At 42.6% G+C, this 15,122-nt stretch overlaps 1 protein-coding gene across 1 annotated transcript in view; it reads left to right on the top strand.

Annotated features, from left to right (window-relative positions):
* HGD (homogentisate 1,2-dioxygenase) overlaps window positions 1–15,122 on the top strand; it is a 42,644-nt gene that overhangs the window by 19,727 nt on the left and 7,795 nt on the right. Inside the window, exons 5-12 of the mRNA XM_005911431.2 lie at window positions 3,025–3,084; window positions 4,714–4,805; window positions 6,216–6,250; window positions 7,093–7,172; window positions 7,725–7,824; window positions 10,063–10,187; window positions 11,987–12,091; window positions 14,398–14,524. Of these exons, the coding sequence (XP_005911493.2) occupies window positions 3,025–3,084; window positions 4,714–4,805; window positions 6,216–6,250; window positions 7,093–7,172; window positions 7,725–7,824; window positions 10,063–10,187; window positions 11,987–12,091; window positions 14,398–14,524 (724 nt within the window). The remainder of the gene's footprint in view (window positions 1–3,024; window positions 3,085–4,713; window positions 4,806–6,215; window positions 6,251–7,092; window positions 7,173–7,724; window positions 7,825–10,062; window positions 10,188–11,986; window positions 12,092–14,397; window positions 14,525–15,122) is intronic.

The following is a 15,122-nucleotide window of genomic DNA, read 5'->3' as shown; positions in this document are numbered from 1 at the left end:
CTAACAATTGTTTGTCCATTGTGATCACAACTGCATCTACAAGTTACTTCCAAATTCTTGGATAGATATTACCAACTTCTAACAATATGTTTGCCTCTAATCCACCAATGTTGTTGAGAGTATCCAACTCATACAATTTAGTTGAGTCCAGCGCAACTTTGGAGGGACTCTCAATGAAGCAAAGAAACCAACTGTGGAAGGTGATACTCAGATCATCCAGTACACCTCTCAATCTTCTGACTTTAGAAATACTGAGGCCAATTCTCTAGTTTCATTTACATCCCTGAGCACAAACTTCAAATCCTGATCATTAAATGTTACCACAGATTCTCTTTCTCCTTTGATAAATTGAAAGAATTTTTACTTCTAACTTTAGTCTCTGTTGAAGATGCTTTTCAAGTTATTTTGACCACTTCACTTAAACTAAGCAGAGCTTTATTTTCCAGTGGAATTTGCAGAACACAGTTGCAAAATATATAAAGTATTGATAGCAGAAAAAGGAAAAATAGATTAAATCCATGATTTTAGTGGGAAACATCAACACTTCTCCCTCAAGAGTTGATAGAACAACTGAACAGAAAATCAGAAAGGATATAGAAAAACTATGGGGTTTCACATGTATAAAGAATTGACTTATATTTTAGAAACAATCTTAGGACTTTTAAAAATAATTTTCAATTTACTAGCTATTGCCTGAATATTATTGGACTTCCAAAAGTCTCACAAATTTGCTTTAGTCTTATTCTTTGAGATATTAGCAATGTTCTCAGTGTCTTATATTTACTCATTCATTCTATCATTCAGTACAAATATATTAATATCCGCGATAGTCAAGATATTGTATTGGATGCTTCAATGGATTTCATTGTCTTTGAAATGTTAATAATTGCATTCCATGGGTGGGGGAGCTCTTTAGCAATAATATATAGTATGAATAAAATAAACTGTTAAAAATTTATAGACTTAAATTAGTAAGAATGAAATGACTTTCCAGAAGTCACAGAATAAATAGGAACAGAGGGAGCAACAGAACCCCTGTTTCCTGGGTCAGCCCAGTGCACAGGGCCCTTGGGCTGGCCTTGGATTGAGAGTTTCTGCTCCACAGCATGCTGTTAGTCTGAACATCTGCGTTTAGCAGGAGATGTTCCCACTCTCTACTTCAGGGCCTCTTCCTGTTTATCCTCTCCTCAAATTTACCTCCCCACATTCAACATGATATTGCACCAAAACTCTTGCCTGGAGAAGACCCAAAGCTGGCTTCTTCTTCTGGGTTTTGGATTTATTAGAACCGCCTTGGGGTCTTTATTATTGTTTGTGATATGCCAAGTATAGCAAATCCTTTCCATTGGGAAATCTAGAATGATTTGTCTTAGAGTCATTCTTAAGACAAGAATGACTTGTCTTAGAGTCAGGATTCTAGATTGTATGATCTTCCAGACAATCTTCCTGGGTTACAAACTCCATGCTGCTACTGAAGAGGGAGCGGCACATAACGGTTCGTGGTAGACCAAAACCTCCCTCAAGAAGCCAGCGGCGCTTAGCTTTGGCCCTGGCTGATATCAGGGGAATATCCTCCTATGTCCATGGTGCTCAACCAGGGAAAGTTTGTCCCCCAGTGACATCTGACGATGTCTGGAGACATCTGGGGCTGTTACAACTGTGGGAATGCTATTGGCATCCAGTGAGCAGAGGTCAGGGATGCTGGCAGACATCCTACAGTGCACAGGACAGCCCCCACAACAAAGAATTATCTGACACATAATGCCAATAGTGCCTGAGAGGAGAAACCCTTTCCTAGATTCTTGCTCTAAGGTCCTGCAACTCCTCCATGAAATATCATCTTTAGGGGAAGTAAGCCTTTTCCTTCTTTCTGAAGCATGATTTCAATGTTTTTCAAATCAACGTCTTACATTCTTTTAAGGCTGCCATCTATGGGGTCGCACAGAGTCAGACATGACTGAAGCAACTTAGCAGCAGCAGAATGTGACAATCCTGCTTTGCCTTTAAGAAATAAAGGCTGCTGTCTGACTGTGTGCATCGGAGAGGCAGGATCATCCCAGAGTCGCCTTTTCCACTCTGTTTCCTCCCCCACCGAGCTGCCTCTCTGGACTACTGAAAGAGCTGAATCCCGTGACCTCCTGGCAGCCCAGCCTGGCTTGCCTTGACCAGGCACTGCAGCCAGTGGAGCCAGCCCTTGGGGGGCAGGTCCCTCCCTGAGATGTCCTGAGGCTGCTGGGGCTATCAGCTGCCAACCTGTCTGGGTCAGGCCTGCTGCCAAGTTGATTAATAAGTGCTGGGCTGATACTTCTAGTAGAGCTCAGACCTGCTGATTTTATTTCCCACTTGCTTAGATCATTTCATTATTAAATTAAAGGTGGTTGTGATTTAAACTGAACTGTCAGGCAGCCTGGGGACGAGCACAGGGTTTGGTAAAGAAACTGAACCTGGTACTGCACTTACTAAAGGCAATCTCAATTTTTTCTTTCTCTCAAAGAAATAATTCAAAACTCCAAGGGCTGGAATTAAGAACTAGAACCTTCCCCTGCTGTGTCAGGAGCCCACATAGTGAGGCTGCCACACCAGGAAAGGGAGCTGATTATAAATAGCACAAAGAGCAGCATCAGTCAAAACTCACTGATGTGCCTGAGCAAAATGTTAAAAGAAATAGCTTCTGAAACAGGAAGCAATGATTTTCTTATATTTTTGTAATTTAAAATGCTAAGGAATGAAGACAGTACGTATACATATAGGTTAAACGTTCTCACACACACACACACTCTTACACACACACACACACACACACACACACACACCCTGCATACCCACACAGAACCCAACTGAGCCCCTTTAAGGAAATGATGGATAATTATTAAATTGAAAATAGCAAAATCACAAGTTGTCAGAGCCTCACAGAGGGAGCAGCTGTCCTTTTTATGTGATTTATTTAGAAAGTCTGTGGTTTCCCCTTTTGAAATAATTTTCCTGTATGTGTGTGTGTTGTTGTTGTTGTTGTTGTTTTTCTAGCTGCGATGGAAACCATTTGAGATTCCAAAAGCTTCTCAGAAGAAAGTGGACTTCGTGAATGTAAGTCAATACTATCCACACCTGCCCGCCACTCTCTTCTCTCCCATGGTGGGCGATACAGCCACTTTCAGGCTGGATGCCAAGCAGAAGCAGCCTTGGAGGCAGGCAGCAGACAGAGCACCACCTGCCTCTGCCTTCCAGGCTGGCCAAGGGATGTCTTACTTACCAGCACCATATGGCCCCTGACACCAAAGGGCACTCGTGAGCTATTTACAACATCTCCAAACAGCCAGTGGAAATCGAGCATTTACTGACTTCAGGTTTCTTTGTTCTTGGCTAGAACAGGGGTTCTAAGCCTTTTTGTTCCAGGGACTCCTTTGATAGTCTGGAAGCCTGTGTTTTTAAATGCATAATTTAAATTACATAAAATTACAAAGTAGCCAATTATATTGAAATATAATGATAAAATATTCAAATAACAAATTTGGCTTGCTTTAGAGTAATATATATGCTGCCTTTTTAATGCACTAAATCACAAGATCTATGAAAAGATCTAATAACTATGGTTATTAAATGTATGAGCATAAATGATATTTTGAGATATCTGAAACGACTATACTGTTACAGGCACTTCTAAAACCACTAGGGTTTGTTGCTTACATTCATTCACATTAATTCAAGGAAATGATAAATTTCAGTCAAAAGTTAGAGAAATACATATATCATTTTTTTTTCTCATCCAAGGTCATGAACTCTCCAAAATGGATCCCTAGATTAGAATAGCATCAACTCAGGGTGGCAACTTCGGTTAGCGCAATGATGATTAGAAGTTCTGATTGGTAGTTACAGGTGCTGGGATTATTGGAACATCTCTGCTCAGAGAAAGCATATGTAGGGGAAAGGCCAGGAGCTATAAGAAGGTGGGGCTCAAAGAAGCCGGGGGAGGGTTCTGCAGACCAACCTCAGTCCATGGCTTACTTAGGGAAGAGTCCAGGTACCCAGCCTTAGGCCAAACTGTTTGTATCCTATCAAATTCTTTATCCATATTAAATGCTCCAAGCCATGTGCAAGGCTCATCAAAATAGGCCCCAAACTTGCAAAATGAGTTAAAATACCAAAAGAAATTCCTCACCCTGGTTGAATTATGGATATCTGGAGAGCAGAGCTCCCTCCTTTCAGAAAGGCCCGTGTGTTAAGGTCTTTGGGACTGTGGGTTATTAGCAGAGAGGATTACAGTTGGTCAGAATACTTTCCTCTATCCTGTTCTGGAAAGATTAGGGCTGACCCTATTTGTAAGCAGACAGCTGCCCAGGTAGTGATGTGTTATCTGAGGATCATTCATTGGGCCCTAATGCTGCAACCTTCCTCCCCAAGCTTCCTAGATGCCTGATTTTACCTCCAAAGGAAACTCTTCTTCAGGGTGATCTTAAGCACTACACTGATAAAATGTCAAGTAATGAACTGATGTTCTCTAAGGTCAATTCTGATGGAGCCATTAAGTCAATCCAGATCTAGGGCCATGCCTAGCAATGAGGGTGGGCCGCCATCTACAAAACATAAGTCAGTCAATTCCAGGCTCCCCATAGGAAGCCTGGTCCCAAAGCGAAGACCCTAGTAGAACTTACCTCTGATTCTCAGGGACCTAGGCTGGCTGCATTCACCTTTCCCTCTTGTGCGGGTCTCTCCCAGGGCCTGCACACCTTGTGTGGAGCTGGAGACATCAGGTCCAACAATGGGCTTGCTATCCACATTTTCCTCTGTAACACCTCCATGGGGAATAGGTAAGTGGCTCAGACCTACAGCAGGTCAGCCCCCTTCCCTAAGAGCTGCCGCCCAGAGGGTGAAGGCTGGGTGGTTGTTTTTGTTACTGCTTTTTTCTTTTAACCCCAGAGCAATCTTAATACACATTTAAAAATAATGACAATAAATGAGCATTTCTATCTTGACTGACTCCTGTGACATAAATAGGAATGTCCTGTGTGTGTGTGCTAAGTTGCTTCAGTCGTGTCTGACTCTTTGCAACTCCATGGACTGTAGCCCGCCAGGCTCCTCTGTCCATGGGATTCTTCCAGGCAAGAATATTGGAGTGGGTTGCCATTTCCTCCTCCAGGGGATCTTCCCAACCCAGGGATCGAAACTGTGTCTCTTTGACTGGAAGACGGTGGGGGTGTGGGCTGGTGGGTTCTGTACCACTAGCACCACGTGGGAAGCAAGAATGTCACATAACAATGCAAGCAGAAAAGGAAAAATGGGGCACTGGAAGCTGGAGTAGTCCAAGAAGCATTTAGACCTTAACCAGGTTTGAGTCAGAATGTCCTTAACTTCTAAGGTTCCCCAGGGCTGTTCTTGAGTCCAAAGTCATACTACCTGAGCAGTCATTAGGACTACCTGTTGGTGGCAGGTCAAACTGACAGACTAATAACCGTGTAAGCTTAAAGATCCTGAATAGGAGAACTTACATGTTAGATTTTTTTTTTAATCAGAAAAACTTATATATAAAAGGTATTTTTCCTGTTTCTTTGGGAAGCAGAGTATCATAACAGTTTTGCCCACTACCTCTGGAATCAGACCACTGTGTTCAAAGCCCAGTCCTTTCTTCCTGGCTGAGCGACCCTGGACTAGTCATTTAACTTCTCTGAGCCATGAATCAGGGCCAAGATCATGGCCCCATGACAAGACCCTAGAGATGTTCAATGTGATATGAGGCCCCTCCTCTCCCTCTCTACTTGAGCTATTAAATGCATTAGCCCTTGTTCGGTTCCTTTTACTTTCCATCCACCCTCCTGCCTCAGAGCAGCCTTCTGCCTGGAATGTTCTCCTACATCACTCCCATTCCCAAGTCCTTGCCTAGATGATTTCTTCAGATCTCAAGTCAAACATCCCCTCTTCAGGAAAACCTTGGCTGCCGCCTCAGACTAGATCAGGTCCATTATTCTCTCAGTTTCCTGAACTTGACTTTCATGGTGGCATTACAGTTTATGAGATGGTTCTGTAATTGTTGGATTGCAGTCTGACTTGCTACTAGACTCTAAGGCTCCATGAAGGCAAAGATGAGGTCATTTTGCTCATCATTTTATGCCTAGCACTAAGCCTGGCACAGCCTATCTACTGAGCAATAATTTGTGCAGTGAATTAATTTGTCTGGACATTGTTAAAATAGAAAATCATAGGAATTATTCTATATGTTTCAGATGTTTTTACAATTCAGATGGAGACCTCTTGATTGGTGAGTTTTAAAGACTTTAGATCCTTTCATTGGTAATTGATCCCTAGTTATAAGCTGCTTTTTAATTGTATACATATTACTGTCCTTTCAATCTGTCTTATTTAATGTAGTCTACAGACTGAGGTGTAATGGCAATTGGTGGTCTGGAAAAGATTCCTTGTACCTTCAAGCCCATACCCTATTTCCTGGTCTCCCTGTCTTTACTCATTTCTTCTGGGCCTTTCTGATATGCAAGCTCTGGGCAACTTAAAAGAAATAGAGGGTAAAATCAACGTGTGATTAACTTATTGAGATAACTCTATTTACCTTCAAACTTACCCAAGTAAAGATCATCTGTCATTGATATCTGCAAATTTGTATAAATACAAATTTTCATGAAACCATCAAGATGGAAAGTCTAGTAGGGATTTCTCTGGTCTCCTGATTCTTTTTTTTTTTTTTCTTGATTCTTTTTTGATGATCTTAGTACTGATATTTTGGAATGAACATTTTGATGTAAACCTTAGACATGCAAATGCCAGCTTCCTGCTGGAACTATCAGAGATGGGTCTTTCTCCATCCTATTTCTACTGCCCTTTCTGGTCAAGCCACAGAACTGTGCAAATACAAGCTCCTTATCTGGCAACCAAACATAAGAAAAAAGCAGAGTCAATTTTTTCATTCATGCTTTTCTAGAAATAGCCAACTTAAGTTGTCAATTCTGACATTTTCCCCCATAAAACTCAATGAAGAACTTTTCATTTGGAATGAAAAAGCAAATGCCGCCCTTAAGCCTTTCACTCTTCATGAAGTGGTTCTTACATGAAAGGAGTTACTCACTGCTGCCTTGTCTTTTATGTTAGTTCCCCAGAAAGGGAAACTTCTCATTTACACTGAGTTTGGCAAGATGCTTGTTCAGCCCAACGAGATCTGCGTCATTCAGGTTGGTGATGTGTCCCCCTCTCCTCCCAGCTTCTCCCTAATTTGGGAGCAATCAGATGTTGCAGCTGCTGCTATTTCTAACTCTGAAATTTCTCTATCATGTCTGGGCAATGGGGAGGGAGTTTGAGTTATACAGAAGGCTCCCTGTGTAGAAGGATTAAGCAGCCTTCTGTGCCTACTTTGTTTTAAAATAGCACACAATCACAAAGCAAAGAGCATTGTCAATTTACTTTCCTTAATATTTCTGCACACTCTGGATGATACTCTGGAGGGGACAGAAGGCAGTGAAGATGGATTTCTTTAAATTTTGGTGAAATCAGGGCACTGTTATCTCTGAACCCAGTGAGAGTGTAGGCTAGAATTGGTTTGGGTCACATATGTGATTGGAGGTTAACTTTTTTTAACTCATCTTTCAGCTGGTCACCTCTCCAACATAGCTCAGCAGACTATAGAATTATTTGTGCATGTGAGGTTGGCTGTAGCTCTTGGGCAGCTTCTTTATAATTATAGGTATGACTGGTTAGAGCACACCAGTGTCTACTTTCTGTTCCAGAGAGGAATGCGGTTCAGCATCGATGTCTTCGAGGAGACTAGAGGCTACATCCTGGAGGTTTATGGAGTCCACTTCGAGTTGCCTGACCTGGGACCAATTGGTAAATCTTCAGTGCAAGCTTCTAAGCCTGACTTGAGATATAGGATATGAATAATTGCATGAAAGTTAAACATCCATCTCTCCTCCTTATCTCACTCAAACTACAACTTTCCTCTCTAGACAACTTCTTCTCCAGACCAAGTGTCATTGGGAATTTCAGAACATATTAGAGTCCCCTGAACAATCACAGACGTCTTATTTCAGGCCTCTAAGTTTAGGGGCTCCAGGTGGTATAGTTGACCCATTTGATGAGATGATATGAGATGATAGCTTCATTAATTAGCTGGTCAGTGCACCAGTCCATCAGTTTGTCCCAGTTCCCATGTTGTGATGAGGGTAATGACCAGAACCACATCAAGGATGGCGAAAGCCTCTTCCCATCACATACATGCATAACAGAGAACAACCCAGCCCAACCCACAATAAATCTTTCTCTAGAATAGTATACAGACCATTGGAGAGCAAGACAATCTGTAATAGATTTCAGGTTATACAGTGTCAACCCTAGAGGATATAAAGTCTGGGTTGCTGTGAGCCAAGATTTCAGGAACAGCTTCCTAACAATCATAAGTTGATGGAAAGTTGAGGAGAAATAAAGAGGCGAGGAGGAGAAGGGGATGACAGAGGATGAGATGGTTAGATGGCATCACTGACTCAATAGACATGGGTTTGGGTGGACTCTGGGAGTTGGTGATGGACAGGGAGGCCTGGCGTGCTGCGATTCATGGGGTTGCAAAGAGTCAGACATGACTAAGCGACTGAACTGAACTGAAAGAGGAAAGGGACCAGTTTAAGAAAAAGTGTACAAGTGGGAGTGGATTTTGTAGATAGAAGAGAGATCATTTTCTTGTCAGTGGCTTGTGTGTAGACAATAAAGTGGGAAAAATCATAATAATGGCAGGGGCTATGTGGCTATGGAAAGGGGAAATGGACTGAAAGAAAGTCAGTCTATGGATGTCACATTCCTACTGAGCATCTTCTACAAAATCTACGTACTTAAGAGTCCAAAAGTGTGCCTCACTCAGTGCTGTGAAGGAGCTAGAAACCACAGCCTCCATGAGGCAAATGAAAACCTTCCAAAGTGAACCAAGGTCCCCCACCCACAATTCTTCTGGCAAGCTGGAGGCAAAGAGAACAGGATCTGAGAAGTGGAGGTGGTAGGAGGGGATGTTCTCAAACCATCTCTCGAGTGACAGGAGTGGTTGGGGAAATCGGCCCTTGGTTTCATCTTTGGCGTGTTTGTTGAAGGTGGTGGCCACACCTCCCAGCTCTTCCCTTCCCTTGTCAACAGATTTTTTAAGAGCAAAACAGGGACAGGCCAGCATGTGCCTTCTGGTCAGTCCCCTGGGGGATCCAGATAGTCAGAGGAAGGTGGGGGCAGCCGAGAGGCAGCTGGAGCCACGGTGGGCCGTCTGTCATCCTGCTCTCCATCCGCTCTTCCCACTTTGGTCTGGTTTCCTGCTGCTCCACAGCCAGCAGAGCCTCCAGGTGCCGTGCCACATGTACCCTCTGGAAAAAATATATAATTGACTAACCAGCTGGGGGCCTATTTTTTTTTAACCCCAGGAACTAAAAATGATAAAACACTCCCTAGGTCTCTCCTCTCAGAGTTAAATTATGTTTTTGCACTTAGATTTTTCATTTCTGATCTTCTGATTTATTTTCTTTCTCTGGAGGGAACACTCACAAAGCAAAGGTGAGCAGGCAGGTCTCCCTCAGTGGCAGACAGATTTGTCAGGCTGCAGAGCAATGTTGCAGACGTGAACTGATTCTGAGTCCTGTCTAAGGAGCAGAGGCGTGCCTGAGGCTACAGTGTGTAACCTTCTCCTTCTCAAGGACTGTCGATGAGTTCTAGAGTTGTCAGAGTTTTATTAGGAAAAAAGCTCTAGTATTCTATCATATCTTCCCTTTTCCTCTTTTCTACTCTCTTCCTCTCTTCCCCTCCCGTCCCCTATAGTGGTAAGGTAATGCATGGAAAATGTTTATAAACCATATTCACTCTACAACTTTAGGAGGTAATGCTGGTGAAGATATTTTCAGGATTTCTTTTTCTGACCAAATTTCTTGGGTCCTCCTTGAAAGGTACCAGACTGGGATTCCAATGAGTCTTTCAACAAGGATAGCAAATTGTGGAGTGGCTTTTGACGTGGAAGAAAGCCCTTTCTCTTTGTGCAACAGTGGCATCATTCCTGTGTGATTTCAGAAGTATCTAAAAGACTTTTGGATCATTATATTCTAGGAGCCAATGGCTTGGCCAATCCTCGTGATTTCCTGATACCTGTTGCCTGGTATGAAGATCGCCAAGTGCCAGGTGGTTACACTGTGATTAATAAATACCAGGGCAAGCTATTTGCTGCCAAACAGGTAAAGTAAGTGGCTTGACAGGCAGGGGAAGGAATGAATAATTATTAAGCACATTCTGATTGCCAGGGCTTGTGTTAAGTATTTATATACATTATTTCATCTTTACTACATCACTAAGATATTACAATAAGGTACTATTCGCCCTGTTTGTAGTCATGAAAACAGTCCAGGTAGTGATAACTTACCAAATGTCACAGTAAATGACAGAATCAGCATTCAAACCCATATCTTTCTGACTCCAAAGGTCATGCTGTTTCTATTCATCAAGCAATAAAAAACCCCACAATACCTAGGTCTCTATAACTGGTGGGGGAACATAATAAACAGGCAGGGAGGTACGGCCTGAAAAGGAAAATTAATTTATAGCAGTTCATCTAAGACTTATATTTATCAATAGTCACCATATTTCAAATACAAGCAATGACTGATAGAAAACAAGCAAAACTCAGTTAATTAGTTTGACTTGGTTGATAGCACCAGACTGGTAAACTCAGGAGATAAGCAAAGGCATTATCTATAGCCATACCACCCGGAACAGGACCAATTTCAATTGATAAACAAAGGCATAGATAATAATAATTTTAAAATAATAATATAATATGTAATATACATTATTACTTAACTTACTGGATATATAATGTAGTAGAATAAAGTAACCATATAATAAAAATAATCCAAAGATCTATTCTATTTACCATTATTCATTTGATTTATTTTTGCCCATTTAACTTATTGCTTATATGTTGCTAAGGCATGTTATTTTCTTTGGACAGCAACTAGAAGGTATGCTAACCAGCAGAGGCCAATCAGTTTTGCATTTAAAATTAACTTCTGAGGGTTAATTGCCGTCCTCATTGATTCATAGTCACCCTCGTATTCTCTGGATTGGATTTCTTAAAATGCAATTCAGAGACTATTTGCATCAGAAATTCTCAGGGTGGCTTGTTTAAAATGCACATGCTTAGATACTACTCCAGCCTGGCATAAATGATAACCTCTGGAAATTCAGTGTGGAAATCACATTCATTTAAAGCATATTCCCTGTATTGTATATGATATACATTTGACAGAGAAGCACCATTCTAGAGGCGGCCAGCAGCTCCATGGATTTCCACTTTCTAAGTGAACTCTATGAAAGTCGTTCTCCCTTGTGTGCCATGATCTGTGCCCTGGGAGACTGACCTCCATGGACTGTATCACCTGGACTCGCTAGCCTAACTACCTTCCTATAACAGAACAGCGATCCTCTCTTAGGGCAGACCCAAGAAGCATCACCTTAGGATTGCTCTGAAATCTCAAGTCCTTGGGGCTGGAACTCTTAGAGAACTCCTCACCATCCTCACTCATCAACCCAGGAACTAAATCTACCAGATGCTCCTCTGAGAGGTAGTTACCTGGAGAGCAGTCACAGCCAGTGCCTGCCCTCAGCACTGGAAACCCAGACAGTGGCCCAGATTGTCAGAGAATTGCTGGCAGCCACAGATTCTCACCATTGCATTAATATTGTTGAAAAGGCACTACCTGGCTGTGCTTCTGCTGCACATGTGATCAGAGGCAGCTGTAGCTTAGGAACTGGAAGAATAGGGTCAGTGGCTTAGGGAGGACAGTTTGAGAGAAAGTAAAGCAACCATAGGATGATTCAGGGTGATATTTCTCCCAAAGGATGGTATTATTAAGTTATGCAAACAGAATCAAATCAAGAAAGAGACAGTAATGTCAAGTACAAACTGAAGAATCATAGCTATAAAAGTATTATGTGCTAAAATCACCCTTTCCTGCTTTTTCTTTTTGTTGATCAGGATGTCTCCCCATTCAATGTTGTGGCTTGGCATGGGAATTACACCCCCTACAAGTACAACTTGGAGAACTTTATGGTCATCAATTCAGTGGCCTTTGACCATGCAGTAAGTCTGGCCCATGGAGGAACCCTGGGGAGAGGGTACCTTTAGGTTGGAGAGGTCCACAGTAGATACCTGGTGTTCACAGACTCAACTTTTCCAGTGTTGCCTTGGAAGCTTGAGACTTAAGTCATTTGTCATTGTGTTGACAGGAATTTGAATCATCTGCTGCAAGGCTTCAGTGAAGGAGTAAATAACCTACCAGAGGGAGATCCAGACTAGACATTCAACATTCACCCTGCCACACAGCTCAGTTCTCTACAGGGTACTCACAGTAACTTTCCTTCCTGGCTAAGAATACGATTTCTTCCTAGACAATGTATCCCAGTAAGAAAACCAACTGCTAATGTCAGTGATGGAGTATTGATAAAGGAAAATTCCTAAATTTGGAAATTTCTCTGTCCTGCTCATAAATACCAAAGGTCTGCCTGCCCACTTCAGAGCTTCCACTCCTGGCTCTTTTTAGCTGAGATGGGATTGACAGCTCTCTTCTGAAGTTACTCGTAACATTCAGTGCTTGAATTTAAACCAAAGAAATTCTAGAGTATGAACTCGGTCATATTTTTCACTCAATCAGGGACTGCAAATAGGTCCCCAGTCTACAGTGCAGGCTCCCAAGGACCCACTTCCATGATAAAGTGCTAGTTCTGAGATCCTGGGGGAAAGTTCACTTTGCATAATAGATTAACTTAGCCCACAACCTGGAGGGGCAATTAGAGCAGAAGTCAAAGAATCAAAGACAAAACGATTACTCTAAGCCAGTTCAGCTTACCTCTTGGGACTCAAAACTACCTTTCTGAAGAGCAGCAACTCGATAAAATCAAGAGACAAGAAAATGAGGCATCATGCCCAAAGCAGCAAAAAAAGGATCCTGAGACACTGAAAGAGCTTTTTTTGAGCCTCACTGCCTTTTAACAGTTTCAGATCATTTCTCATGACAGATGAAGAAGTATTCATTCTTGCAGCATTAAGGGTTTCTTGGCTTGCATTTACACAGACAGTTTCCTTTGTACTGTGGCTATAGTCATTTTCCCAAAATTCAGACCTGATCTTTCTAACACTACATTAGAAACCTTTGCAGGTTCCCTGTGGTTTAGGATTAAGTCTGAGCTTTGAAGCGTGGTGTCCTATGCTCTTCACCATCTGGCCCTGGACTTATTTCCCAGGACCACCTCTGCCCCTCTCCCTCCTGCTAATGCACTCTGAGCTTTAGCTTTCTTGCTTCTTAACAAAATCTCTGTGCATTTTGACGTCTTTCCTGTTTTCTATGCTTAAAATGCCTTTTTGCCTTTTCTTTCCTTTCCTTCCCTTCCCTTTCTTTTTTCCTACCTTCTTCCTTCCCTCCCTTCCTTATTCCCTCTCTTTTTCTTTCTTTCTGCATTCATTCTTCAGGACCCACCTCAAATATCACCTCCTTTGTGAAGCCTTCCCTGATCTTCTCAGGAAGAGATAAGCACTCTGTAACCCTTTGGCTCTCTATTTACAAAGATAGATCGCTCTTGGCACCTGGCTGTGATTCTTCAGACACTTGTTTCGTTACTCCTTCTGTCCCCATCACACACACTTGCCGCCGCCACCAGTGGTGCTGAAGGGCCAGGAATAGAGTTCAATCATCTTTGAATCCCCAACCCTCACGTGACATCAGAAAGCAGACCTGATCACACTGATTCCCGTTAAATTTGAATCTCAATCTTTCCACCGAAAGAGTCTAACGTTCTTTACAAATCATAGTATTGTCCCCCAACCTAGTCCCTTCTATACTACCACCTCCCAGATGAGTGACGTATTAATATTTTAGGCCTGAGAGTCAAACAAAGGGTAAAAAGCCATGAGGATACCGTCTGGAATCTCAGTGATTGCTCCAAAGAGATGTGCATCCTACATCTATCCCAACACTCAGATATTATTTTATTTCTATTTCCACCTCACTCTGAGCATCCCTTCTGCCAAGAGCTCCCTGCAGCACATGCCAGCTCCAGTCACTCTGACCTGAGGTTGGGAGGCAGGCACTGCCGGTTCTCAGACCCACAGGGTAGTACTTACATGAAATGGGGGCTCAGCAGGGTGAAAAAGCTGCTCAGAATCCCCTTAGCTGCTGTTAATTCCTTTTGCTTCAAGCACAGCAGGAGGGGAAAGTCAGATGAGTGATTACTGCACCTCGATGACAAGCCCAGACTTCATAGCCTGGCCTGCAGTTTGATCAGAAATTACAGTGTCACTTGAAAACCCCTTCAGCATGGGGGATGTGTGTCATTGTTGGTCACCTCCCCCTTCATCGTGTCTTCAGGCTCTCCTTGTCCTTCCTTTCCCAGGACCCATCCATTTTCACGGTATTGACTGCTAAGTCTATACGCCCTGGAGTGGCCATCGCTGATTTTGTCATCTTCCCACCTCGATGGGGGGTTGCTGATAAGACCTTCAGGCCTCCTTATTACCACAGTAAGTCATTTTGCAAGTTACATTTGGGAAAAAAAGAAAGAGAGAGAGACAGCTGAGTGGTCAACATGACCCCTCGGGAACACTGCTAGAGGTATTTCTAGAGGCAGGATGTCCTGCCCTGGCTGCAGTTCAGAATCCTGCCTCCCAAGGCCCAGTGCTGCTCCCTAGACTGTTAGCTTCCTAAACATCACAACTTGTGATGTTTGGCATCAAGTTGGCAGTGGCATGTTGACTCTAAGGAGAAAACCCTGTGTAATGCCTAGAGCCCAGTTCCTCTGGCCCCTAAGAGAGGCATAAAGGCTGGTAAAGCTTGAAGCAAGACATTTCTTTACATTTCAGGTGTAAAGGGAGGAGGATCTGTGGGCTGTTGTTGCTTAGTTAGTTGTTTGGGGAAAGTTCATTATCTAAGTCTGACTCAAGGGCCAATAAAGTGTGCCTTCTCCAATGGTTTTGAAAGGGAAAAGCAGATTGCAGTCCACACCAGGGGATGGATCCTATTCTAGAGCAGTTTCTGCAAAGCAGTTGTTGTCTAGAACAGAACTTATCAAATCTATTATTTTAATTTTATTAATATTATTTTTATTTGGTGAAAAGTGAA

Source organism: Bos mutus, chromosome 1, assembly GCF_027580195.1.
Source record: "Bos mutus isolate GX-2022 chromosome 1, NWIPB_WYAK_1.1, whole genome shotgun sequence".
NCBI classification, from domain to species: domain Eukaryota; kingdom Metazoa; phylum Chordata; class Mammalia; order Artiodactyla; family Bovidae; genus Bos; species Bos mutus.
The sequence above is the reverse complement of the archived record's forward strand: the minus strand, read 5'-3'. Positions and strand labels throughout refer to the sequence as shown.